Source organism: Corvus hawaiiensis, chromosome 3 (genome assembly GCF_020740725.1).
Source record: "Corvus hawaiiensis isolate bCorHaw1 chromosome 3, bCorHaw1.pri.cur, whole genome shotgun sequence".
Classification (NCBI taxonomy): Eukaryota; Metazoa; Chordata; class Aves; order Passeriformes; family Corvidae; genus Corvus; species Corvus hawaiiensis.
The window spans coordinates 16,155,176-16,182,799 of NC_063215.1; the positions used below are offsets into that span (position 1 = coordinate 16,155,176).

Consider the following 27,624-nt stretch of genomic DNA (forward strand, 5'->3'; position numbering starts at 1 on the left):
ACTACCAAAATTGTTTTACTGTTGTAGGTATAGCATTTTGATGATAATGAAGTTACTTTTTATTAAAGCCTGGAAAACTTCCCTGTATTAAATGTTTTGCAACAGATGTTCCTGTAGAGCCAAGAAGTTTTTATAAAGTACACTTTGAGGTCTGTTGGAGCTTTTGGGAATAATCACATTGGAGGGTGGCTAAATATGTAGTTTAGAAAATTTGTTATAAGTAGTTGAAAGTCAGGCAAACATTGTTTTTGGACATCACTGGATTGTACATAATATAGGTCCAGTTGTGTATGAAGAGCACTGGTTGTAACTGGAGTATGAATCGAAGAGGTTCAAAATTATGCTGCACTGAGGAGAACACATCTATTAAAAAAATCTGATAAAAAAAAGCAAAGTTATTTTTTTGTAACCTCAGCTCAAGAGTTTATCTTGATAGTAAGTTTGTAATACAGAAAGAATGTGAATTGTGTTCAGTGTAATCGAATCAAAGGGAGTGAAGGAGATAATAAGGGCAGAGAAGAAAAAGAAAGTGCTGATACTCTTTGGTGTGTTTGCTCAAAGATTATGCATGACATTTGGTGATACTATAGGCGTATTCAGAATGAAAATGTGGCACTACTTTGAAAAAATAATAGAAGAATGAAGTTTTTTTGATTCGTACATTGTTTCTACTACTTGCTCCAAATCTGTACTATGACTACAGTCATACCAATATAGAAGCTGCTTGAAATAGGTGCTCTGGTGTAATACCAGGACTCAGAACTGCTGGAGATCAGTAGGGTGTTTTTTTTTCCTCCACTCAAGTTTCAGTTTTGACCACAAGTAGATACTAATCTTTACCCAAAATGTTGCTTAAATTGTGCTTTAGGTTTAACCCATTACTATCTAATTATCCTGCTAAGGCATGTAACTCTTGGAAGAGAAATTGAGGTAGCATGTGTCCATGTTGCCTTACTCTGGTGTTCAAACCAGTGAATTGAGAACCTTGTCTATTTGGCAGTGGATGGAAGTAGAAATTTAAATTCAAGGTGACGTTGCTATCTCTAAGATTAATCAATCAGATCCACATCTCTGTGTGGATCAAGTGTGAGAAATTGGTTACTTTTTTACTTAATGCTTGGCAGAACTAGAGATAGAGATCTGAGAACACTGTTGGTTATATCGTGGTTGGAGATCAGTGCAAAGATGGAGAATGAGCTGCATCAGAGCCATTTGACACAGCAGTCTCCTCCATGTGCCCAACTGTGTTGCAAAAAGAAAAGCTTTGTTGCTTTAACAATTTGCTGTTCCTAGACATTTTTTCTTGGAACTAGTGTACTAGGTAGCTAAAGGAATGGAGAAGAACTTGTTTTCTGCTTGTGTGTGTATCCCCCAACAAGGTATTGTGCAGTAACTTGTTGCTGTGTTAACACTTCCTTTGGGTCTCGTTTTGTCTTGCACCAAGTTTACCGAAACAGCTACTTGGAAAAGTTAATGTGTTCTTTATAGGCTTCTTGGGCCAGTTTTTCTGTTGTTATTTTCAGTCATTTGGTGAAAGGGAAGAAGATGCTTGGTGTGAGCAAGAGCCTACAGCAAACTTGCCTTTCTCTGTATTTTGTAGTAGGAAAAAAAAAATTAGTTCTTGGGAGTGAAAAGCCGCGTAAAAACTGTTTCTTTTCATGTCTTGGAGAACGTAAGTTGGCTGCTCAGCAAAGGAAGCATTCTGTTGACAGCTGTGGCACATTAGGTCCTTAAAGTTAATGAATGAGTGAATTAATATTAATGTACTGCATATTCCTTGTGTCTTCTCAGGGGAGAGAAGGAATCCAAGTAGCCATGTCCTTCCCACCTGGACAACTTCCCAAAAGAAGTATGGGAAGGTTTATCATAAAAACTTGGCTGCTAGAGTGTCACATGTTGCATAATGCATTGAGGCTGTAACCTGAATTATTTTATTGTAGTTATATCTCTTACCTAGCCTTGTATTTTCCCTGTTTGCATGTCATATTTGTGCCTCTGCTTCTTCCTTCTTTCTTTAAGGTGAAGCCTGACAAATAATGTGTTGGACCTTGGTCTGTGTCTAATTCTATCACTACCTTGCTGATTTTCTATTGATAAGTGACTTACCATGTTGATGTGTCAGCTTACTTGTCATTAAATTGGAAAGATTTAGATTTGCTGTGACAATGATTCTAGGAGAGCAAAGCTTTCTTTTTGGTCTCTGTGGGGCTAGGAGAGTTCAGAGAATTATCATTGCTTTCACTGCTTCCACCAGAGGGAGCAAAATTTTTTTACTGAAGATGGACAGAAATCATAGAGGTTATTACTGCCCTTCATTTGTTATAGAAATAGATAATTTGTAGTAGAGGAATAGTTGAGCAGGGGAGATAGGACACTGGCTATGACAATATGTGAACATCAGCTTTTTACATGAGTTGTCTAAGAGATTGATCTTGAGATCCTGAAATACAGTCTGAACTGATTATCAGTCTGAGCTTCAGTGATTATCTTCTAGATAAGAAAAGGAAGAATGTGGCTCCAACTGCTAACAGTGTAGTTCTATGAAGATATGTGGACAGAATAAAATGTCATGCTTATGATTATGCACTTGACTTAAACTCCAGGATGTAAAAATAAGCAGTGTTTTTTCAAGAGAAGAAAAAAGAAAATTCTGTGCATTTCCGCACTTTTCTTTGTTTTTGGTTTGGATTCTTTTTCCAATCTAGTTTTAGCTTTTGTTTTGTTAAGTCTGCTCATTTGTGTAGAATAAATACAATTTTCTACATGAATGCCATCAATCTTCAAAGAATCTAAACTGACCTTTTTTTATTAAGAATAGACATAAAAATTCAAATCCTCCTAAACATGAATTGTATAAACTACACAAACTTCCTTCATTTAGTGATTATAAGCCAGTTTGCTGGCTTTACATAATTTTCTGCATGCCCTTCCTTGTGCAGAGAGTTAACCAAGTTGCTTTCATCATGCCCTTAACATACTTGGTTCCACATAAAAGCACTGATGTATGTTGAGCCTGTGTTTCACCTTTAAGCCCTCAAGGAGAGTGGGCAGGAATTTTTTCCTTGTATACATCTATGAAATATTTATTTCTTACATGCATATGATGTAAGAAAGCAATTTAACAATTTTTTTCTCCTTTATTTTGATGCCTCAGAGATGAGCGCAGCTGTAGTTTGGGGAAAAGGCAAGGCTTGGAGGTGGTGTAGGGAATTTTGCTGTGAAGCATTATGTGCCTGATTTGCCTACAGGGTACATCTGAGTATGTATCCTAGTCGATCTGTTATTTCACAAAATTTTGAGCGTTAGCGATGCCTTATCATCCCTTGCTTTCTGCCAACATAGCCTCCTGAGGGCTGAAATGTTTTAGTCTGATAAAAACCTTTTTGTCTAAACATGGAATGGATATCAAAATGTTTGTCCTGTATAACTGTCCAGAATTTAGATGGCCTAACACTTGACTGAAGCATTATCAAACTAGAAAAAAGAATAGAGTGTCCCAAGTTTCCTTCTTTCATCGTTGATTCTTAGGCCCTTGTGTATGGTTGTGGAACACAGAGCAGCTTGTTACTGGTTTTTCAGATGTGACCCAGGAAACTTACAAGTAGTAGATGTGAGTAAAATTAGCGTTCACGGGTGTGTAAAATGCAAACACTGAAGGTAAGGGAGTGGTAGGATAAGCAAGTTGTGCCCCTACTTTGCCCTGTACTTCCCTTATGTGCTGCTAGCAGCAGTCAGGAGAATGAAGGGTGGATGACAAAGCATGATCTTCTATGATGATAGATGGAGACTGTAGTGGGTGAAAAGAAGCTGGAAATAAAGTTCTGTTCTTCATTCTGTATGTGCTCTTCTCAGTGACTGGATGTTTTGAATTGTTTGGATTTGCTAGCCAAGTTTTTAATGGTTTCTTAACTTCCCTTTGAACTATGGGAGGGGAAGGAATGTATCATCAGAAGGGTCGTCTGCAGTGACACCTTTCCCAGGTCTTACTATTAGTGGTTAGGTGTTGACTTACTCAACAAACAATAGGTAAAGACTTTGCAATGAAAAATACGTAGAGAAGGATGAAACTGTTGGGATAAAAGAAAAAATTGACAAGAGAAACTGACTGTCTTGAAGGAAGGGGTGAAATCTGTCATGAACAGAGTTGGAAAAGAAAGCAAACACTGGTTACAGTGTTAGAAAAGATGGGCTGTTTATTAAGTGATAGAAAGATTTAGTGCAAGAAAGAAATACATCTCTTTAATTCAGGTTCATGAATATTGTTGTGAGGATGTAAATTACATAGCTGCTTTAATTCTTTAGTTTTTACAGAAGCAGTGGTGAATGTTGTTCTCTCACACACTTTCATACTGGGTATGTTTTCTCCAGTTTTTTGCAAAGCAGTGGTAAAACTCAAATATAGTTACACCTAAGGTTTCTACAGTAATCATCTAAACTAAACACTCTTTACCTGAACAGCTTATAGTCAACTGTTTTATTTTGTCACATTGTTTTTCACATCCTTAGGCAAGTCATTGAGGTGGTGTAAATGTGAACACTTACCTGTGCTCATGACAGTACAACTCATATCTGAATCCAAAATGGGGTTCAGAAGTTGCTATGAAAATACTGCAGTTCAGGAATGTTGAAAAGAAATAGTGGAGTGCTTAAAGAAAAGTCTAATAAAGAAAAAATAGTAAGGCATTAGGAAGGTAACAAGAGTCACTTTTTACTGAGTACATGGTTATCACTGTGTTGCTTTCTGTTTCTGAAGGGTTTCTGCTGTAAATCTGTTATACCACATCTATGTTGATCTTTTGTCTCTGTGGGCTTTTTCTTGAGTACTGTGCTGACTTCATGCAAGAGTTCTGAAAACCGATACAACTGAAATAGATGAGTCATCTTTATCATTCAGTCGCCCTGACATTTGTTGACTTCTAACTCCTGTTTGCCTGTTCCCATGTTGACCTAATGAAGCACTGTGATACATCCTTTGCAGCCTTGATTACAGAATACTTTCTTCACATTTATTATTTTGACTAATGTGCACTTTTCCTGAGTAACAGTTGCCCTTTTTTTTTTTTACTTGTTTTCCTTGAATGAGGGAGTCCAGACTGGAGTTTTATTTTCTCCTGAAAAATGAGAACAACTACATTTACCCAAGTGAAAATCTGTTTGCTTGATGCGTGCATCTTCACAGTATTTGTGTTACAAGGAAAGTTGATGTAACTCTTTGGTATGGATATTTCATTTTCCTTCTTTACTTTGGGAAGTACTTTAAATTCAACATCAGTTGAATCAACATTGCTAGTCTTTTAGCACTTGTTCAAGTGAACAGATCTGTTTGAGAATTTCAATTTGTCTGCAAATTTAGATAAGTGCTAGTTATGCCTACTTGTTTTAAGTGATCATTCTCGTAGCTAAGCCATCTTTTGCAAAAGAAAACTTCCATAGCTCTGCCTTTTATTCTAGAATAATATATCCAAAGGTGAAGAAGCTATTTTGGTTTGGCTGTAATGGTGTGATTTTCTGTAGCTGGGATTTTGGTCTTTTCTTCGATTTCCAGTTAAAGTGACCTAAGCTGCAGAAGTTGTTCTTATTCTGAAATGTGGCTTGTGAGCATACTGGTTGTATAACTACAGTGGTATATTCTATACTGTAATGCCACCTGTATAGATAATTCTTAACCTTTCTGACCTGCCTTTTGGCTGAGTAATGCTCTTGATTCTACTGCTTCCTCTCAATCTTACATATATATATAAATGCACACATACATAAAACCCAAATTATTCAATTGACTAAGCATGTCATTGAAAAAGTGGACTGAAGGCCCAGACTATAATGAATTGGGTTTTAGTCTTCATGGTGGAAAGGCTAGAAAGAATTTGAGGTCATCACAGGTCTGCAGGAATTTTAGAAGTTCAGTGATGGCTATGATTGTAGAAGGTCTACCCATAGAATACATTAGCAAATTGTTTTCTGTAATGGAATTGAACGTAAGCAGTCAGATAAAATATTTTAATATTGAAGTATAATTCTAAATGTTACTAAACTATTATTTAAGATGGAGTTAATTTGAAAAGATATAACATCTCAAAGTAGTGTCCATTACTTGTACAGATTGCTGCACACTGCAAATGTTTAAAGGGCTGCTGTTGTGATGCTTGGAGGTGAGGCTTGGCTGATCTGATGGGGATGCTTCCTGAATTGGGAAGAGCAGGAAGATAATAGACATGGAGGAATACAGACTGAGTTAGATAGTAGTTCGTTCAAGGGGGAATGTAGTGAAGCCCCCTCCTATTTTTTTTCCTTCCCAAGGAGAGCACTGAGAAGCTGACCATTTTAAAGATGGGGAATACTTGTTCTACTTGCTGATTGAAATGGCTATTGTTGTTACCAGATTTCTGCATGTTATGTGGACAAGAGACTTACTTTCAATGTCTGTTGCTTATTTTAAGATGTGTTTCAGTTTCTCACATACCAGGAGAATATAATTGTAGTGAAGTAGATATTAATTGAGAAAATGTCAGTTTCTGGTTGCATTTGAGAAGGATACCTCCATAGATGTTGGTTATTTTGCTTTATTTTTAAATGCCTAGGAAAGTGAGTAGCTTGTAAAGCTTTTGCAAGATTTCAGACACCGTAGTGGTTCTCTGGATGTTAAAATAAAAACTTGTCATTCAAATCCACATTTGAATAGCCTGTATTTATAGATAACACAAAGAATAGAAATTTTCAGTTCCCCTGGAGTTGCTAGATGGAGCTTAAAGGTTAACTAGGAAAAAAAAGGATAAAAGAATGTAAGAGTAGACACACAGGATGATAAACATAGCTGGAACTAGTGGATAAACACATAATGAGGAATACAGAGCTAGTGGATAAACACATAATGAGCAATGTAGTGGGGCTTTTGGCAAAGTTCTGTAACAAGAAGTATCAGCACATGCCCAAAGAAAAGTTCAAGGGAAGGTCACCTGTAATATTGAGGCACTCATTGAGTATGACCACCAGAGACACCTTTAGATGACCCTCTAGGACCATAAAAGGGCTTCCAGTAGGAGGCAGATGCATGCAGATTAGTTCTAGGAAAAATGATGTTTATGTGTTAGCTAGGAAGTACTCTGTAATGAATATGTATGATCATGATGGAATAAATACCCTGTTGTAGTTTCATGACACACATTTGATTAAAGGAAATATCCTCTGAAAGTGTCCAGCACTGTAATAAAGAATGCCTGCTTTCTAATACTTCAAATTGTGTTAGTTTATTTTCCAGCTGATTTTGTTATCATTGTACTGCTGATACATGTGACAGAGTAGAGATTTTGAGTTCATCCCACTGTGTGCATGTGGACTGTGAGTGTGTGATAAAAACCCATGGTTTTAAAAGCACAGTAACTGAGTTGGTCTTTGTTTGGAACTGTGTTTTGCCAACATAATGCCAGTCTGTGGTATTTTGATGTTGTAAACTCTTTTTCTCTGGTAGTCTGAGATCTGCAATCCTTAACTGGCCAAACCAGTTTTTGCTTGACAGAAGCAAGTGGTTTACGTCCTTATTGTTTCTGAAGAGAGGAGAAAACAAAACACACAAGCAAAAAGACGGAAGCCAGGATTCCTATTTCACCTCTGAACCAAACTTGCATCCTAGATTGGGTATTTCCATGAATAAATAGCTTTTATGTTTGACAACTCAGTATCTATAATGCTGAATCCTTAGGAGCCTATCAGAGAGAACACCCTTCAGCCACTATCTTCCTATCCTTAATAAATTAGTTTTGGTTGTTTTCACTATAAAATGTGTACATTGATGTTTCATTTTACATCTTTAGTCATACAGTTTTTCTTAGAGTAATTCTGAGTAATGATATAGTAAGTCGTCTTTGAAAAAGCTTATTGGATTTGATGCTCATTTATTGCACAAACCAGATTACTATTGCCCACATCGTGTTGTTCATGATGTGCTTTGCTCTCTGTAACATACTTAATTGCAAACTGGAAACAGGGAGTTAATACTAGAAATAGAAATAATATTACTAACCTATGTCATAACTGGATTTGATGTTTTGGACTGAAACCAGCTTGGAAAAAAACCATTTAGGATCTTATGAGTAAGTCCTTTCAGCTGCCAATAAATTAATGGGAAGATGAGGTATATGTGTGCAGTATTAAAAAGCATTTGTCAGTGATGTTGATGTTGACTAACACAAATGGTTAGAGCATGCACTTGAAGGAAGTGGCTGGTATTAGAAGGCTGTGCTTGGAGTTTTCATCTGAAAAATGTGTCCCTTCACATTGGATACTGTTTAAACACTCAGTAATACAATCTTTGCTACAAAGAACATAGTGCTGTAATACAAACATCTCCCATACTGACATGATTTCAAAAGAACCACTGCTGCTTATCCTCCATTTCTTCACGTTTCACCCAGGAAGCAAGGTTGAGACTTCAGGGCAGGAGTGTTAATTAGTTGTATTTTTGTCACGTAAGGCACTGAGTATTAATTGAATAAAAAATGATTTTGGAAGCATTTTTGCTAGATTTATGATCCTTTCAGTTGAAAGAGGAATCTTGTTTCTTCCTATCATTCAGAGAAGAAAGGTTCTCTGAACTACTCTTAAGTATCTGTCAACTTTATCAAATACCTTTGCCAGTATCTCTGAACTCCTCTTCCTGACATTTCCCAATAAATTGAAGAAAATTACCAAGGAGTTTGATTTTGATCCTTGTAATAGAATTGCTTTCTTTCAGCTTTACTGTGGAAAATGTTATTTTCTTTTTTTTAATTTTTCTCCCTTTAATATTATTGGAGCAACTTTCAGGCAGTAGTTGGAAAATTGACATTGGTATCAAATAATGGTCATTCTCACTTTTCAGTTCTTAGCTGTCTGGCATTAGGCAATTATTGGATGATTGTACAAGTTGTTTTTATGCTTGATGAAGGTAAGAAATTCAACGGGAGAATATCCATCAGTGCTGCTGTCTGGTTGTTGTGGAGAAAACATTAACTCCCCCCCCATGTTATAACCAACTTTTTGTGAACTCTTGTAGATGTTTTTCATTCCTCAACTGATTGTTTTGGTGGGAAAGGGAAATAGTTTTGACTTAACTTGGAGCAGGAACAAGAAAATAATGACGTTTGAGGATCAAGGCACAACTGATGCTTCATTAATTGTGATAAGGTTTGGCAATTTTTGGCAAGTATGTGTCAACAAACATGGTGCTTGAAGAAATCTGTGTTTAAAATGTTACTGCTAGAGTAGCCCTACAGATTTAGAAAAAGCATTAAAGCCTCAGCTTTAAGGTCTTCTTAAGGTGTATGTACATCATTCTGTCTTGATCCTCTAGCTCTTGCAAGAACTCATTTCAAAGTGGTTTTGTAGTTTAAATTCTATTTTTTCCCTAAAAAGTATTTTTTTTCTCTAATAGCCATAGATGTTGAAAAGGAGCTAAAGGTGGGAGAAGAGGAATGCTGCTTAGTGCACCTTGCTCACAGGCCCTTTCAGATGAAGGAGGAAGCATATGTGATAACTTTGTTTCTGTGGTAGAATGGAGGGCCAAAAATTACTATAGGCAGGGAGACAAGTAGTGCTGGCATCTTGCACCTCAGAGAGATTGAATTCCAGGGAGGAAATGTACCACGGTGTGGTTAAGAGGGGGAATGGGAGTACTCCTAAATCTCTATCTGCAGAATTGTCATAGCCACAGGTTCTTGACTGTTGTCTGTGAAACATCTTAAACTTGTTATTTTAGGCTGTACACATGATCAGGTAGGCTTCAGTGCTTCTGCTTTTATCTGGGTAATCTTTTTTCAAAGCCTAATTCATCAGCAATAAGAACACAAGTACCTTCTTATTTTTTTTTCAAGAATAACTTAGAACAAACATACAAAAAAATCCACAGAAGAACACAAACCCCAAGCAAAATAATCAAACAAAACCCCCACATCAGCTTTAATTCGTCCAAAGTGTTTTATTGAGGCTACAGGCATTCATTGCATTTTAAAGGTTTGAATACTTATTTTTCTTCTTATTGGAGAAAATGTGTTAAAAATGAGAAAACAGAGAAGCAGCAAGACAAGGTAACTTCCAAAGAGTTTGTGTGGGTCATTGGCAGATAAAGTAAAGTGAGACATTCCTGAGTTATGTTTGGTGCTTCACCTGGTAAACCGCTGTTTCTCTTGTGAGGTCCTTTGTTGTAAGTGTTGTTCTTTGGGTGTCTCTCAGTACCTGGCTACAGCTGGTAAGCAAAACTTCATGCCATCGTGTTGCTGCTTTTCAGTGGATTATCAGTAGGCTGTGTGGGCCTGTATGATTAACTTGTGCCATCCAGTTAGGAATTATCTGTATCAGTAAAATTCCCTCTCTGCTTTGGCTGCTTTTCTGAATGAGGCAAATGCCTTCTGTGCTGTGAAGTAGCAGGATTCTGAAGGCCTTAAGTGCAGCAAGTGGCTTTTAATATTAAAATATAGCTGATATGAAGAGGAAGCTTAGCCTAAAATCTGAATTAGTGGATAAAATTTGCATATATTGAAATTAGTTTTGTAGAAGAAAGAACTTTTCTTCTGTATTTCTTTTTAATGTGGACTTACATTTCTTTTTAATGATTTATTAAAGATGCTGTCTGTGTTGTAAAGTTGGAGACTTCCAGCTGTTCAAATGCAATGTTATGCTAGAATTTCTTCTTGATGATGAAAATCCTTGTGACAGTGACCTTTTTCTTTTTTTTTCTTTATGTTAAGAACTGATTCCTTAAATACTTTTTCCTAAGCAATAACTTTGTTTTTACAAAAGCATGGCATAATTTACATTTAATTTTTTTTAAATACTAAAATAAGTGTATTAAAAAGTTATATACTTTCTATTGAGTTTTGCAGAGGCCATGCAAATGGAAAATTTGTTATATAGATAGCTGAATGCAGTTAATGATATAATGGATTTGCATTTTATGTAGCTACTCCAAATATTAAAACTGTGAATTTGTGCTCATGCTTTACTGTTACATTTGGCATGAGTTGTGCCTATAAAATGCAGTGCTTGTATTTTATTGCAGACTAGTTTTGAACCAAAATAGTGGATTTAATTTTGAAATTGCTAGGCTACACACAGTAGGATCTGTAATAGCTTAGTATGTCTGACACACACTTGCATTATTCATTGCTGAATAACTAGTGCTGATAATTTACATTATAGTTGTATGTTTTTTATTCTTATGTGCACATAACTTTCCATTACACATTGCTCTCTCTAAGATTTTGAGGTGTTAGTCTCATTGACTGAGCTGTTGATATCCTGTACCTGAGGAGGAATAAAAAATTCTGTTTGTTTTCTTATACATGTGCTAAATTATAGCTGCTCAGGGTGGAGCTTGCCATTCTGTGGCAGGATTTTTTTTTTTTCCCCCTACGAAGTCTCAGCTTTAAATTGATCCTAGGTTGTTTTTGTTTTTTTAATTTCTTCTGTAAAATTGAAGCTGCTTATTGGAACAGGTTTTATGACCTCATGGAGGTACATTACAATTTGGTTTGAAGAATGCATCATACAGCTTTAGGGAACATGTTGTCTTTGTTCTTTGTGGGTTTTCTGCTCACATCTGTCCAAGTCATGTGGTATTTAGAAAGTTGTATTTTGCCCAAACTTACAGTGTTATGAGAGCTTGACATAAGTTTTGAAAAGGTACACAAGTATACCATTCCCAGGCATTGAAGTTTGTGTATATAACATTTGCCAACCAAATCAGTGCTTGGTTAAGTGCCTGGTTTTCATGGAAGCTTTCAAGGTGGTGATGTCCAGCTCTGTCCTTGTTCCTGCTCATTTGCTGTCTGTTCCTTTTGTCTCCTAGGCAGCCAGATAATTTTTGTCACCGTTTCAAGGCAAGCTGTGTATCTTCAGTTCTTCATCTGTCTCAGTGTGTAGATACAATGAAGCTGTCTGTCAATTCCACACTGGTCAGTGTGGCTTAAGATGGGAGATGGAGTTAGGAAAAGGTTAAATGTTAAATTTTGGCATTGTTTACTAAACCAAGTAGTGCAGTACAGGAAAAGTGTTTTTGTGGGATGAAGTGGTTGGCATTGAGGATCCAACATGGATGCTGTAATAATTTTGAGAAATGCTACTTTTGCCTAGGTTAGTTCATGGGTAAACGTTCACTTGCCTTTGGAGCAGATACTCTAATTCAGTTTAGTTTAAAAGAAATTTGGTTTGTGTATTCAGACACCATTGCACAGCACTTGCCAAAGCATGGGAAGTGCAAATAACTGGAAGGCTTCAGGAGCCCTGTCTGATCTGAACTAAAACACTGTGTAGATGCATGTATTATCTCGCTGCTGGAGCTGGAAGTGCATGGCATGGAATTTGGGAGCCCAAAGAGTCCGGTTCTCATTCTACTTCCTGTAGTATTGGCAAGGGATAAACTTCTTTCCATGTAGGAATGAGTACAAGTGGTAGAAATGAGTGCTTTGGACTGAAAGCCACAGGTAATGGCAAACAGGTAAGTTTTGATTTTTATTGTAGAAATGCCGTGTATTCTTTTAAAATATAAGAAGTCAAGTATTCAAGATGTTTACCAAGTGAATATATAGCTTGTGATAGCAGATGCTCATAAGTCAGAATAAGTGTCAGATGAAGATTACCCCTGTGACTGTAACACTGTCCAGCAGTGCTCACAAACTCTTTCCATGTGAGCTCCTCTATTTGGAATGCAAACCACTAGTAAACCAGGGTTTTTTGTGAGCTGGGGAAACAATAGAAAAAAATAAATTTAAAATCATCACTACAATCTTTCTTGCACTTTGAGATACTTTGGGTGTGATTTATAGGCATGCTGGATAATCAAAATAGCAGCTGAATTTATATTTTCAAAACACAGTTCCAATAAAAGTTCTGTTAAAAGTACTGCCAGAAAAACTAGGCACTGAGTGTCTGAAATTGGGCAACCAAAGTTCGTGGGTATTTATTTTACCCTTTGGGCTTTCATAATTTTTGTGTTAGTCATTCACCTTTAGGAATATTGATCTTATAAAATTATTGCAAAATTTACATTTATTGTGCGTAGTCTTCCCATGTTATGGACAGAGCTGCATAAACATGTCTATGGGGAAATGTAAGGGTTTTATATTCAGTGTAGAAGGAAGATGGTAAGTATTTAGTGGGTCATAGGATGAGGGCAAAAACTGGGCAATTGTCCATTTGCTGAATGAATCAGAAATACTGCTGGGGAAAATAGAATAAAGCAGCAGAAAGAATATAGTCAGAAGTAGGTATGTATAAAGGCTAAACTCAAGTTGCATGGCTTTCAAATCTTAACTGCTGCATAGCTTGGTTTTACAGGTATATATTTAAAGCTTTGGGAGCTTTACAAGTTCTACAGAGCTGTTGGTGCTTGTAAACTGCATTTTGGTGCATGTGAGACAAGGATAAGGATGGGATTGGTAAGAGTACAGAAGGAATACAGGGTGGTGTGTGACCATCTTGGTGATGCCTTAGATTTCCAGGTATGACTATGTTTGTGCACTTTTTGGGAAGAGCACTTTAAAAATACCCACTGGCAGTTTTGGGCTCATTTGTGAGGAAGGCTTTTGGAACAGGTTTGTGCTGCTTGGGTCACTTTGTTTTGTGTTCGAAAAACCGACATAATGAATTCACATGCCTGGAAGTTGGCTTGTGGGGTTGATCTAAAGGTATGTTTTCCTGCATTTTATTGCTGTTCTCAAAATATTCTTCTTGGGGAAGGTATTTTGGTTTAGGGTTTTTTTGGGTGGGGTTTTGTTTGTTCGTTTTTTAGTTAATGGGTTACTGTTTTTCAGATAGACATTTGATCATTTGAGTAAATAGCTAAACTAAGAGCAAGTGACCAAGAAAGGTACCCCCTTTTCACTCCCTACCTGCTGAATCCTTTCTCAGGTTTTCTTTTTGTGTTTTGTGTGAGGGTTTTACACGTTTCTAAACCTGCAGGCCCATCCTGAATTTTGAGATTCAAGGTTTGTTGTTTTGTTAGTGTCTGCTCCTATAGAGTTGATGATACAGGTCAGAAATGCCAAGCACTTCTACCCTTTGTCATGGTAATAGTAGGAGCCAGATGATGACTTTCCTTTTTCCCTGGCCTTGCTAGCTTGCTTTTAGTGGTAATCTGAAAAAGGACACCCTGTGATACCAGTTGGTATTATCTTATTATCTAAATAGCAGTCAAAGCGCTAATGTCTGGGCCTTCAGTAAAACCAGCAATGCAAGTGTGTCCATTTCAGGACAGGTATTCATGCTCATTTCCCTTCTTTACCTCAACTTCACTATGTATCTGTGAATGTGCAACCTTCTCTGTCTCCCTTCGCTTTCTAGTCTCTGGAGGGTGTGAGTTCTTTGGGTCAGAAACATGCTTTGTGGGATATATAGCATAATTTCTGTAATAAATATTCATACAAATGTTGATTCTGAATTAATAATTTTTTGCTTTGATTTTTCTTTCTTGCCCTCTTTTCTAAAACATTATCAGTTTGTTCCCCTTTCAGTGGTTTGCTTAACTTGACTGTTTGGTATGAAACTTTTCCACTAAATCCATAGAATTATCTTGAGTAATAAACCTCGCTCTGTTTCATTTGCATCATTGCTTATAAAGGAGAGAAAACAGGTCAAGTTATGCCCTGAAAGAATATCTCCTCATTTATTTAGGATTTTTCAAATACTGTTAAAAGCATAATAGAAATGTGGAAGTAAGAGAATGGATGGAAAAGCGTACATGACGGTTTAGGGAATGGTTTAATTTAGGGAACTGCTCCTATTAAAAAGCTCAGCCCTGCCTTCTGAGTCTCTTTCCTTGCTAGCACTTAATGTTTTAGCTTGGAATTACAGGTTTTGAGTGGTTCAGTTGTTACAAGAATGAGAATTCTGTAGTTGTTGTTTTAATTTCTACTTCAAAAATGACCATGTTTGCGTACTCTGACCCTTACCTGTTATAGCCTGAAACTTGGTTGAAAAATGATAAAGGAATGGACAAGCTGAATTAATGTTTGCAAGTGTGCACTGTGTTGCTGCAAACATTAATATTAGGCCTGCTGTCAGGAACACAAAAATAGTATTGTCATTGTACCCTGTGGTGCTAAGATAAGTATGTATTTCAGCTAAGTGCCATCAAACTGTCTAAAACACTGTTGTGCAGAGGATGAGTCAAGCATGCAGGATGTGTAAGTTTCTTGTATTGAAATGCTTATGACCTGAAGCAGTGGTTCCCAAGCTGTTGCCTGTGATGACTTGGGATGTCACTATTAGACATGGAAAATTGTTAGGCAGTTTTCTGTGCGAGCAAAAAATAAAATCTATGAAGCGAGAAATGTTATTTTCTAAATAAAGTAATTTATCCAGCTTTTTGTAGCTTAAGCCACTTTTAGTAGTGGTTACTGGATTTGAGGAACTTCTTTCTTTATTGTGCCCTTACTGTTAAATTTTTTTCAGGCCACAATCAGAACAATTCTTTTTACTCAGTGGTTTAGTTGTATTTAATTCCACTTTTGCTTCCAGTGCCCTAATGTCTTTAAATATTTAATATGCAAGAATTTTTCTGTCTTCTAGAATAAATGGCCTGAAGGGAGGAAGAATTTCTGAAACTATACTACTTGAATGTACAAGAATAAAATGCAGTGTGCAACCAGGCTGTTTATCTGATTACATAGCACTGAAATGCACTTCATTGAGCCCTGCTTCTGCACAGGCTACGCAAGGGATCTGTCAGTGATTTTTTGGAGCTGATACATAGCTTCAAGGCCTGATCACTTGAAAAACCAAGTAAAACCACAGCTCAGATCTTTGCATTACTGGGAGAACAGAAGTGATTTAATGGTTGATAGAGTGGTTTGGTATTTAGAAAATCTACAGGAAAATACGTCATTTTCGTCTCTTGATTTGTGTGTGTATTGCCTCACGTGCTTGATACATCTTTTCTTCTGAGCTCCTCAGGGAGCATTGGTTAGTGCTTTAGCTGGGGAGGGACTCATGGGAGAAGCTCTTTGACGTGCTGTGGTAAAAGCCATGGCAAAGCCAAAGGTTCTGCAAATTGCTGAAAATGTGTGGATATTTGTGTTAATTTTTAATACACACTTGTGTGAGATCATCTTTCTTTTCTTTTTTTTGTGCAGGTCAACTTTGTAGCGTGCCAACTGTTTGCCTTGCTTGCAGCTGTTTGGTTTCGAACATACCTTCATTCAAGCAAAACTAGCCCATTTATAAGACATGTTGTTGCAACACTCTTGGGCCTTTATCTTGCACTTTTTTGTTTTGGATGGTAAGTTGCACTTAAATTCATTTTTCAGGAACTTGCAGATTTTTGTTTCTTTGTTATGAAAAACCTCATTACCTAATTCTGTAGGGTTTTTAGCTGCTACAAATGTACAGAAATTAGCTTAGATATTCTGATGAGGTGCACAAATTTTGAAAGATAATGTATTTGCAAACTGGTAACTAGCATACTGGCTGTCTATGGTTTGGGGAAGATGAAGCAGGTGCAGTTTGTTTAACTTGTACTGCTTTTTCTCTGTAAACTTGCTGGAGAAGTAGTCTCTTGAGGCATAGCACAGATGTGGTGGCTAAGTTAATTCCCCATAAATACTCATGGCATGAGATAACTCAATGTCTTTTTCTGAATATTGAATATAATCTGACTTTTTTTAGGAAGAGTGGCTGGAACTGTAAAATATATCCTACTAGTGTAAAATACCTGGAAAGAAGCTGGCTTTGACTTCAGACTGTTTCATGATTTCTTTTTTTTCTTTAATGATGTGAAAGTAAGATGTGGTTGTTTTTCAAACACATATTTTGTGTGACTTCTGTTTGCATATCTTGATCTTTTCACAGTGCTGCAAGACAGAATGTTAGTGAAGTTAGAAAAGGGTATGCATTTAGTTTGGTGAAATTTTTTTTCCTCAAAAACTGGCATACTAAATGGCTCACATCTTCCCAAGATGGTTTAAGTGCCAGTTTCATTTTATTGCATTGTAAGCAAGGTGCTTACTTAGCTTCAAGTGTATAAAAGACTTATTTATGCTGACTATTATAGAGTATTACTGAGCTGGGGGAATTAATCAAGCTGTTGTGCAGGTGGGAAGATGCACACAGTGTGTGCATGCATCTGTCTCTGCACATGCAGAGTGTGTTGGCCTCTACACTGGCATGTTGCAGAGACCTCTCAACATTAATTGATATATATTGTTTGTAAATTTTAGGAAAAGAAATCAGTAACCTTTATTCTTTAGCTTTACATGCACAATTTACTTTCATATAAAACTCTACAACTCCCATCCATTTCTTAAATGTTTGGCCATGGTATTCTGCTTTGAGAGAATGATCTGATCTCAAAGACTTCCAGTCTTAGCACCACAAATAAAGAGGATGATATGAGAGGAGGGCTATGTGAGGGCTTTTTTGAGGGCTTAGAAGCACATTCTGTAACCATTGCATTAGAAGGAGAAACCATTAATTGTAATTTTTAATTAGAAAGAGTTACTAATATATTCATATATGAATTTTGGGTATGGGAGACTTTGGAAAAAAACAATCTTTACTCCCAACAGACATAAATAAAAATTTGTGAAAACCTCTCACAGGCAATATGCCCTGGAAAAAAAAAAAAGAGATGTTTTCTGCCATAGTAGAAATGCACATTATTCTACTTTGTTTTGGATCACTCTTAAATCTATTATATTAGCAATTAATTTATATTTTGCAGTTATGGAGCTAAAAATTATTTTAAAATGACGAAACATCATTTGAGATGTTGAAAGTACACATTATTTAAGAAATTGGTATTTCTGTTGTGCTTCTGCCAATGCTTTTTCCTTTTGCTTAAGTACATATTATACAAGCAGGTTTTTTGAGGGTTTTGGTTTTTTTGGTTCCGCTCCCCAGGGAATCAAGTATGCATACAGGTTACAAGCCTGTGATACATCTTCAGTGACTCTTGGATTGTGCTAGAACATGTCTTATAAACCTATATAACAAGAAGGAAACTGTTACTGTTTTGTTACATAGTGTTACTAGTAAGCGTAGATTTGTGGATAAGATCATGCAAATTTAAATGTGGGAAGTAGTTTGGAACCTGCACCCTTTTAAGGGCATTTAGTAGTAGTTATGTTGTCATCTTCGAGTGTGTTAGTTTTCAGTCACTTTTGTAATACTTGTGATGGTGGTAGAGGAAAGGAAGAGAAGCAGTAATTCCCTTGGCATAATAGGAAACAGCATAAAAGGCCCAGAGTATGTGCCATGTGTATATAGTTAAAAGTTACTATTCCATGTGGTATTTCAATATATCCCTTGGAGTGTTTGAATCAAAGATCAATCATATTGCTATTGTTAACAGCTCTGAAAGAGAAATGTTTTCAGTGACTGTAATCCTAATAAGGTACTCCATGCCAACCCACACTCTTTCAGGTTTTGATATCTTAGTATCCTTTCTCTGTATAAGAAGCAAACCTTTTAAGTTTGTCATTTACTAATGCCTGTCTTTGCTACACAATATTGCTAATACTTGGCTGATAAGAAAGTAAATATTTTCTTAATTGACAATTACTATATTAAAATGCATGTTTGAATTTTAGTAGTCCTATCTTAGATGAGGCTAACTAGGAGTGAAGCATGGGAGCATGTACAGATTAGATCGTCCATAAAAAGTCAAGATTTTCAAAGTCAATTCATGTCCAAGTGACTTGTTTTGCCTTAGTTCATCACGTGTAGGCTTTGAAGGATTTTAGTGGGATAGAACTGGGTTTCTGGTTGAAAGTCTTTGAAGGCATTTCCTTGTAAGTAGAGGAGGAGTGAAATTAGGAAATTGTTGGTGATAATCCAAAAGAAAACAGCATCACTGTAGCAAAATAATGGCTGCTTTTTATGGGAAAAAAAAATCCCGAATTAGGTGAGTGTGTCACTTGGGCATATGTAAGTGTGGTACTGAGGCACTTAAGGTACCAGGATGAAAAAAGAGCAAGCTACTGAAGATCAGCTCTTTTCCCCATTCACTGGCGCTGCTTTGATACCAATGCTCTACAGTTTACTGGAGTATAACTCCTTCAAAGACCAGAGCAAACCCCCAAAGCCACGGTGTTTGGATAGCTGTGGTGGTAAGCTGTGAAAACAAACAAAAGACCTTAGAGCAGCTTTGTGAAATAAATCTGTGGCTTGTTGATGTGTAGGGATTTTTTGTTTGTGTTTTTTGTGACTATCATCACCACCATCCCTTTATTAGTTATTGACAACCTGGGGCAAAGACTGGCTGGACACAGTCACCATTTCTGTTGAGTGGGAAATCTTACCATATTGTGGATACTAAGAAATTGTTGGCCTAAACTGAGATATCTATTGTAGCAAATGGGTAGAAAGATGAGTATAGAAATTAAACCACAAAATTTTCATGTTGTTTATGGTTATTTGCATAGGCAATAATGCCAAACTGAAGTATTATGAGGCAAATTCTTTGCATTGTAAGAATTAGCAATATCCTTGATTGAGCTGGAGCATTCTAGCTCAGTGTCTAGTTTTCATTACTGCTCTCTGTGCTATGCTAAAGGGAGAAGTTCTCAACAGAAGGAAGGGTAGCAGAAAACCTAAATAGACTAAAAGGGGTGTTTTCTTTGGGAGAACTGATGGCTTTAAACTTTGAACCTGTTTAATTTCACAATAAATGCATGCAGTTTATTGTCATTAAAGCAAATGCTATGAGGGTTTACTTTTTTTCCCCCCCTAGGTATGCCTTACATTTTGTTATACAAAGTGGAATTTCCTACTATATCATGATCATAATAGGAGTGGAAAATATGCACAAGTAAGTTTCCATTCTAAAATTTATTTTGTTTTGCTTTTATAAGAAGGCTATTGTTGAGACCTTTTTTTTGTAAAGGTGCATATATACCATAATCCTATTGTATCATAACATTTCAGTATTTGCATTCTCTAACCATGGTTTTATTTTCAGGAGAGAGGATGGCTTATTTGGGAATTTTTGCCAGCTTTTTGAAATATCTAAAACTTGTTAAAATTAATACCCTACTGAGACATCTTTTGTGTTCTACATATTCTTATTTTTTCATTGTTACTTAATCCTAAGTATTTCTGGGTGTTTACAAATGACAAATGTAATTTGAAAACAGCCAATGCTAGTAGAAGGAAGATGTCTGAAGGGAAGAGAATTTGTGTGAGAAATTTCTCTAGATACTAAGTGTTTATAATTCCCCTTTTTTTAGTAACAGTGTGAATGCTGTCTTAGGTTAAGAATACATTTATATAAAACATATACAGCATTATTTTAAGTTTGAGTGCTTGATTTTTATTAGCAATATCTGAATCTATATAGAATAACACTTATTTCTCTTTTTCTGTTGTTCTTAAAAGCAGGGCAGACGTTCGTTTTATTACTGTATGCATATGTTTTACTATTCCACTAGCCGAGAGATCAGAATCAAATTAGGTTCCCACTGTGTTAATTCCTGCATAAATGTTTAGTAAAACAGCAAATCCTTGCTTGAATAGGTTCCTGAAGTATATGAAGCTGTTAGAAAAGATGCTGGTAGAAGAAACAAAGAGGAAAGAAAGGAAGCCAGGGTGGCCTTAGTTAATGATCCTACCTGTTAGAATACTCTGCTGCATTGTACTGTGATAGTGAATGTAATTTTATTGTCTTTTGAAATGTCCCATATTAGGGTCTTATCTTCAACATTTTCATCAGAGCCTCATGTATTCAATCTACTGTGGATGCAAAAGAACCTCATTTGGTTGGGTGGCTGGTTTATAGACAAACAGCTTCTTTGATTACAAGTTGTTGTAAAGCAACTTGTTAATGTCAATTTCTCTTTAGACCTTTAACAATGTAATCTATAACTTGTGTTACTTAATATTTTTAAAGACATTTTTAATGTGGTTAAATGCGGCAAATGGAGGTACCAGTCAGGAGCACTGTGGTCTTTATCATAACAAGTAACGTAGGTTTCTCATAAATGGAAATCCAGCAGTGGTTTACATTCCTAAGAGCGTGAGACAGGTAGGCAGATTTCCTGCATGGGGGCAAGGGAACACTAATTCCTGATCCTCCTAATTCATACCAGCTGATTTAACTGCATGGCCTGATCTGCTGAGATTTTGCTGTGTTATACACAGCTGTGAGGGGAAACCTAGATTTGATTACAGAGCTTATGTTGCTTTGTCACCATATGAATTAGTCTGCCATTGGATAAAACTAAAAAACCTCTTCTTTCAGTGGAAGAAAAAAATGTAACAGAATCATGTGTTATTTTAAATTGTGGACAGTGTCTGGATGCTGTATGGGAAACTCAAGGAGCCACTTGTAGTAGGTGATACAGGCAAGACTGTACAAGGTTTGCTTCCTACATTACTGGAGTATCCCAGAAATGATGATGCCTATACCTTTAACTAAGGAATGCACCAGGTACTTTTAATTTTCTGTCAGAAAAATGCCACTTACAGCTTTGTTTGACAGTCTGAATAGAAACTAATGCGAATTACTCCTCTCCCACCTAAGCGTTTTTCTTCAGGCAATGAAATGTGTCTCATGGAGCCCAGGGAAGACTGAAGATTAAGTGCTGTACAATAGAGTGCAGCTGGTACCAGCTGGCCTCAGGACTGGAGAATGTCAGTGTTTTAGTGGGGGTATGTGTGTATGTACAACTAATCATAGTACTTGTATTTGCCTGCATAGCCCCAGGTTTGGGATTTAGTTTCTGTATTCCAGAGGGACCCATTGGCTGACAGTCCTAGTTAGAGGGTCACCTGCATTGTTCCACAAGCATCTTAATATTGGAGTCAAACTTCAAATACCTATATGTGATGTAAATATGGATTCAAGTGGATTTGGTATTGGAAAAGCACTTAGGTATTGTACAAAATATTTTTGTCTATTATCTAAATTCGTTCACTGACCTAGGTTTCCTTCTTCTCCCTGCCCTGCTTGCTGTCCTGCAGATTTCATGAGTGTACAGATAGGAAAAACATTATTCCTCTCCTTCCTGCATTCCCTACCCTCTAATATAGCTCCTCAGTCTCTCAAGCCTCTCTAAAAATTGCTTAAACAAGTAAGAGACAACTAAATTTTTTATGCTGCTATCAGTTCAGTAGCTGTGCACTGGGTATACAGGCTTCCTTACCCTTTGAAGCAAGGAGTGTTTTTTGATAATCTTTTGCATTCTCCAAAGCACTTTTGCCTTTCATGGTAGCTGTTACTGGGCTATTCTGGGGTTCTATTTTGTTTTGATAGACATGCAGTTCTTTGTACTGTTCCTAAGCCCATGTACATAAGTTGTTTGAACATGGTAATGTAAAGACAGATTAGAATTTGAGTAAACAAACTTTGGCTTGTTTTTATTTAAACAAAATTTGATTAAAGAAAGTTTGGTTGTAACTGGTCTGGTATCTGTGGAGGTGCTTCCTGGTCATACCTTTTTGTGGGATTTTGGAACGTTAGTCCTCGATAAGTTCTCTTATGCTCCTAGCCAGAGTCAGGACTGACTAATGCCTTGCTCCCCTTTGCCTTCACTCCTTACTGTGGGGGTTGACAAACAATGGGAGATGTGGCAAAGGAGGTGTGGTGGAGATTTGATGGTTTTATCTTAGAAATCTCAGAGCCAAAAAGTCTTGATCATCTGAGTAAGCTATTTCTCTTGGCATGTTAATTGTGGCACTTAGTTTGTCAGTCAGGTGTTTAATAATGCTGAATGACATGATTTTTCTGATGCTTACCTAGAAATCAGACTTGTATTCTGAGGACTGTGAGTTGAAACACTGACTAGCACCAGGCAGTGATTCTCTGTATGCTGGAGATTTGATGATTATAAAAATAACCCTGTAAATGGATGTCTGTCTTCAATCACTTGAGAAGTAAGCACTTGTTGAAATTAACAGCTGTGAAGGAATTTCCTAGTAATCCTTATGAACTTCTTCTGAAAGTATTTGCTCTAAGTAGCTATTACAAGCTCACCCACTTTGATAACTTCCTGTAACACTCCTGGCTGCGCCTGAATAGAACTCAATGTATGACTTAAAACAATAAAAGTATAAGTTGAAAAATAACTTTATATGTTATCCTTCCTATAATTGGAATGTTTGAATAGAAAGGCCTTTAATGAGCTTGTATTTTGTAATTACAGGAATGGAGTGAAAAGAGAACTACAATTTTCTCACCTGTAGTGCCTATCACTTTTTGCTGTACCTTTAATAAAGGTTAAATAAATATATTTAATCTTTGGGGAGTGTGTGTGTCCCTATAGATGTATAGGGAGAAAGAAAGATAGGAATCATCCAGTGTCTGCAGATTTGCAAAGGTTGATGCTTAAGTAGAGAGGCTGAAAAATATAGTAAATAGCAATGCATGGGCATTTTTGAAGTGTTGTAGTCTTCACAGCTGGTTTGGTACAAAAAAGACATATGCTGCCTTAATGCAACTAGAAAAAATTCTGATTATATACTTTGTATTTCCAGAGAGAAGAGTCTAAATCAGTCTGTTTGTTAAATCCCACCCCGTTTTGAAATTTTATTTTATTTTTCACTTGATTGCTGATGTTACTTAACAGAGTTCTCAGGAGAACGGGGATTTTAAATGATGCCATTGGCATATAAAACCTCTTTCATCACACTTGAAAATTCAGGTGAAAAAAAAATTTGGACTTCTGTTGTATGAAGTAGCTATACTTTATGTTGGTGTTTACCTGAAGGAGGGTTCTCCTACTTCCTACACTGTGTGCTTGGTTTCTGTAAGCATATAGAGGACAACCCCTTCTTGGAAGGAAGCAGCAGTGTAAAATTGCCTGGGTGTGTTAGAAATCTGTTGTGATGGAGTAGCTTTTTGGCTTGCATAGATTTTTTTTTAAAATTTTTTTTTTAATCTTTGTGCTCAAAGTGAAGCTGAGCACAATCAATCAATCAAAACAAAATTGATAAAGTCATGTTTTTGGGCTCTGTTTGGTAATCTCTGAAAGCTGTAGCATCTATACAGATACTTCTTCAAGGCACATTACTCTGCCTGTCATGCTGCCAAGCAACTTGGCTGTTAGCAAATGAGCTCTGAGTCATAGTATCATTGCTGCATGGTTTATTACCTCAACAAACTATTGATGTCAAATAAATCAGGGTCCCTACAAAATGAAGTGGCAGAATAAATTGTACCAAGAAGATTCCAGTGAAAGCTGTGTTCTTCTTCAGCTCCTGGCAAAGATAGCTGCTAATAAGAGTTGATTAAAAGTTCTGGTTGCATGGCATTGAATGAATTGAGCCAGTAGTGTTTGGGATAGAGAGATTACATGCAAGGGTGCCATGTACTATAGTAAATTTTCTTCTCTAAGAGCATACTTATGCATCTTTTTTTATTATTTGGTGAAATATCTTGCATTTGAGACAAATTTCACTTTAGTTATGACTAGCTCAGCAAACAATAATTTCATTGTTCTTAATGAAACTGCTGGCTGTAAGTTAGGCAAGTCAGTTTTGCCTGCAGAACTGCAAGTGATGGTGTATAAAGTGTCTGGGTTGGAGCTAAAAGATCATGGCCCTTGATACCAATGCACAGCAAACCGCAAAAATTCTATTTGTAGGGCTTTTTTTCTATAAGGGAAGGTGGATGTGAATAAAGAGCATTGATATTTAAAAAATACAAACATCTTAATTTTAAAATCCAGTGTCTCAATTAAAGATATTAAGTATCATATAGCTTTTAAAGCTGATCAGTTTTGCAGATCAAATGTCTTTACTGGAAGTTAAAGACAAGATCACAGAATCATAGAATAGCTGAGGAGGGGAAGTGTTTCTAACTTCCAGCCTGCCTGTTCAAAGCAGGATCAGCTAGAGCAGGTTGCTCTGTGAAACCCAAGTCTTTCTTAGTACTGTCATGATCCTGAATAATTCCAGTTGTCATAAGCATGCTAGCCATTTCCTTTTGGTGTCTTACTTCAATGTCTATTATAGCTTAAAATTTATTTGAGGTGACTTCATGCAGCTTAGTTTTCTCATCTGATCTGAACTTGCATGAAAACTTTTTATGCTTTAATTTTCCCTCACCCAGCAATTGTCCAGGTTTGGTATTATTAACTTAAATTTATCAGGCTCATTTCAATTTAAAGTGAAATAAACTAGCTGTAATTGAGACAGTTAATTTGGTAGGAGGAGATCATGTTAGGCACCAAGTAGTAGCATGTCTTTCTATCCTTTTCTCTAAGACGTAGCATCAATAATAAAAAGAGGGGTGAGGGCAAATGAAACAAAGACTATGCCAAGAAAAAGTACAGAAGTTTTGTGTCTTTAAGTCAGTAGAAACAGGTGAAAGCCAGGCTGAGTAATCAAGAAATGTCAAAGGGAGTATTCGACACTGCAAGTTGGTTTTATTTTGAATTAAATTTTCAGTTATGTTTGAAGGCAAGTGTTCTTCCAGTATTCAAGCAAGAAATCCCTTATTTTCTTCTTGACAAAGATGATGAAGGATCTTGAGGAGAAGCCATATGAGGAGTGGTTGAGGTTACTTGGTCTGTTCAAGCCTGGAGAAGAGGAGACTGAGGGGAAACCTCACTGCAGTTATAATTTCCTTGCGAGAGGAAGAGGAGGGGCAGGCACTGATCTGTTCTCTGTGGTGACCAGGGACAGAACCTGAGAGAATGGCCTGAGAGTTGTCAGGGAAGGTTTAGGTTGAATATTAGAAAAAGGTTCTTCACCCAGAGGGTGGTTGGGCACTGGAACAGGCTCCCCAGGGAAGTGGTCACAGCACCAAGCCTAACAGAGTTCAAGAAGCACTTGGACAATATCCTCAGGCCCATGGTGTGACTCTTAGGGATGGTCCTTTGCAGGGCCAGGAGTTGGACTTGATGATCCTTGTAGGTCCTTTTCAACTCACCGTATTCTGTGATGCTATGAGAAGGTATGCAATTGATTTACTTGTACTCTCTTCACTATCAACAAATTGCTTGCAGGAGGGCTATGTGCAAGAAATCCAATTCCCTTATGTATCGGTTGACATTGTTTTTAGCTGAGAAGCTTACTGTTTTAAAACAGTAAATTTCAAACTTTCTGTTTAAAAGTTGCATTGGATTATGTTGGAAGAGAAGTGTGTAAATAAAGACAGGTACTGTAAATTGCTCTGTGATTTCTATCTTAAATCTGAACTTTTGGTGTTCTTTTTTCTATTTTAGGAAATTTTAGCTGTGTGGCAGGTTTGCTGTGTGTTTACATCTGGTAAGAAGATGCAAGTACCTTAGACAATGTAGCATGGTGTTAATCTTCAAAACTGGATAATACTGAAATAAAAAATGCTTAGTATAGCCAAGTGCTAAGCAGTTCTTGCAGTCATTACTCATCACAGGCACAACAGGAACTGTGAAGTCAGTAGGCTTGCAAAAGGAAGCTCTGGGTAATTTGGTGTGTGATTACTTAGAGTGAATAATCTGTTTTATTAATAGATCATACCACATGGTAATGCACAATGCATACAAGTAATGCACCATTTTAAGTAAGAGTCGCATGGGTAGCTTTCTTTTTCTTTGTATTCTGCTCTTTCTAGGAGTGTCTGTTTTAAATCCTGTATCCTGGAAACTCTTTTAAGTGTCAGGCTTTTCAGCTCATCAGGGCTTTCCTCTTTGCTTCCCTCTACCATAGTATACATTTGTGATACCATGTTTAATATATGCTGTGTCATCAACCATGTGCCGAATCACTGTCTTCTGACTTTGATACGGAGTGCTATTTTTGGTGGTAGGTGTTTCTGTAGAGAGCTTTTGTCTTCAAATAATATTAATCTCTTGAATGCTTTAAGGACATCTTGTGAGGTGTAAATGAGGTGGTATGCGTACAGTGAGATTGAATAGTAAGATTTTACCATTTCCGTACTTAAGATGCATAGATATCAGCTAAAAGTTGGTAAATGTATTATAACAAAAGAAAAACCTATAGAGATATCTTTTTATTTTTTTTTTCCTACAAGATGGAAGGAGGTCTCATTGATCGGCAGTATCCACTTCTCTCCAGTTGTAATGAAACAAGAGTCCAGGCTCCTCTGGATCTCTTTTTCTGCATGACCATGGTGCTCTGAAAAGCTGACCAGTACATGCTGTAGGCACATTCTTCTGCAGAGAGACGACATTTATGTAAAACTATAGTTTTGAGGGTGTTGGTTTTCAGTTGTCCTGACTGCAGTAGGTTCACTGAAAGATTTGCTTTAGAAATTTATGTAAGCAATGTGATTGTGATTACCTAAAGAGCTGTCCCCACAGTAAGTTTTACCATTTTATGTGATAACAAAATTAAAATTCAGTCTACGGGACCATGATGTGGTACATTCTATTACTGTACCCGAGGGATCTTTCCAGAAGGGTGTGAGGGCCTCACTACCAAGCTGCTATCAGAGGTGCAGTCAGAAGCCAATGGCTTCATCAATCCTAGCTGCTGGAGAGCAGAATAACGGCTTTTGCTGTGTTTTACATGAATGTCCGAAGTATCAACATCCGTATCCAGATAGGATATCTCCAAACTGAAAAAGGTAAGGCTTTCAAGTGTGAGAACAAAACTTGATTCATGGGTGGCTTCTGAAAAATGTGTTAAAATAAAGCTTTATTCTGATGTTGGTTTGATGTGAAGTATAGGGCTTTTGGAGGCTGGTTAGTTTCTCTGGTATTTTTTCCATACTTCCTG

The 27,624-nt window shown here is 36.8% G+C and overlaps 1 protein-coding gene across 2 annotated transcripts in view; it reads left to right on the forward strand.

Annotated features, from left to right (window-relative positions):
- MBOAT2 (membrane bound O-acyltransferase domain containing 2) overlaps nucleotides 1-27,624 on the forward strand; it is a 94,689-nt gene that overhangs the window by 1,560 nt on the left and 65,505 nt on the right. For both annotated transcript variants that reach the window (XM_048297220.1, XM_048297222.1), the window contains exons 2-3: nucleotides 16,101-16,246; nucleotides 19,697-19,774. In XM_048297220.1, coding sequence (XP_048153177.1) covers nucleotides 16,101-16,246; nucleotides 19,697-19,774 — 224 coding nt within the window. The remainder of the gene's footprint in view (nucleotides 1-16,100; nucleotides 16,247-19,696; nucleotides 19,775-27,624) is intronic.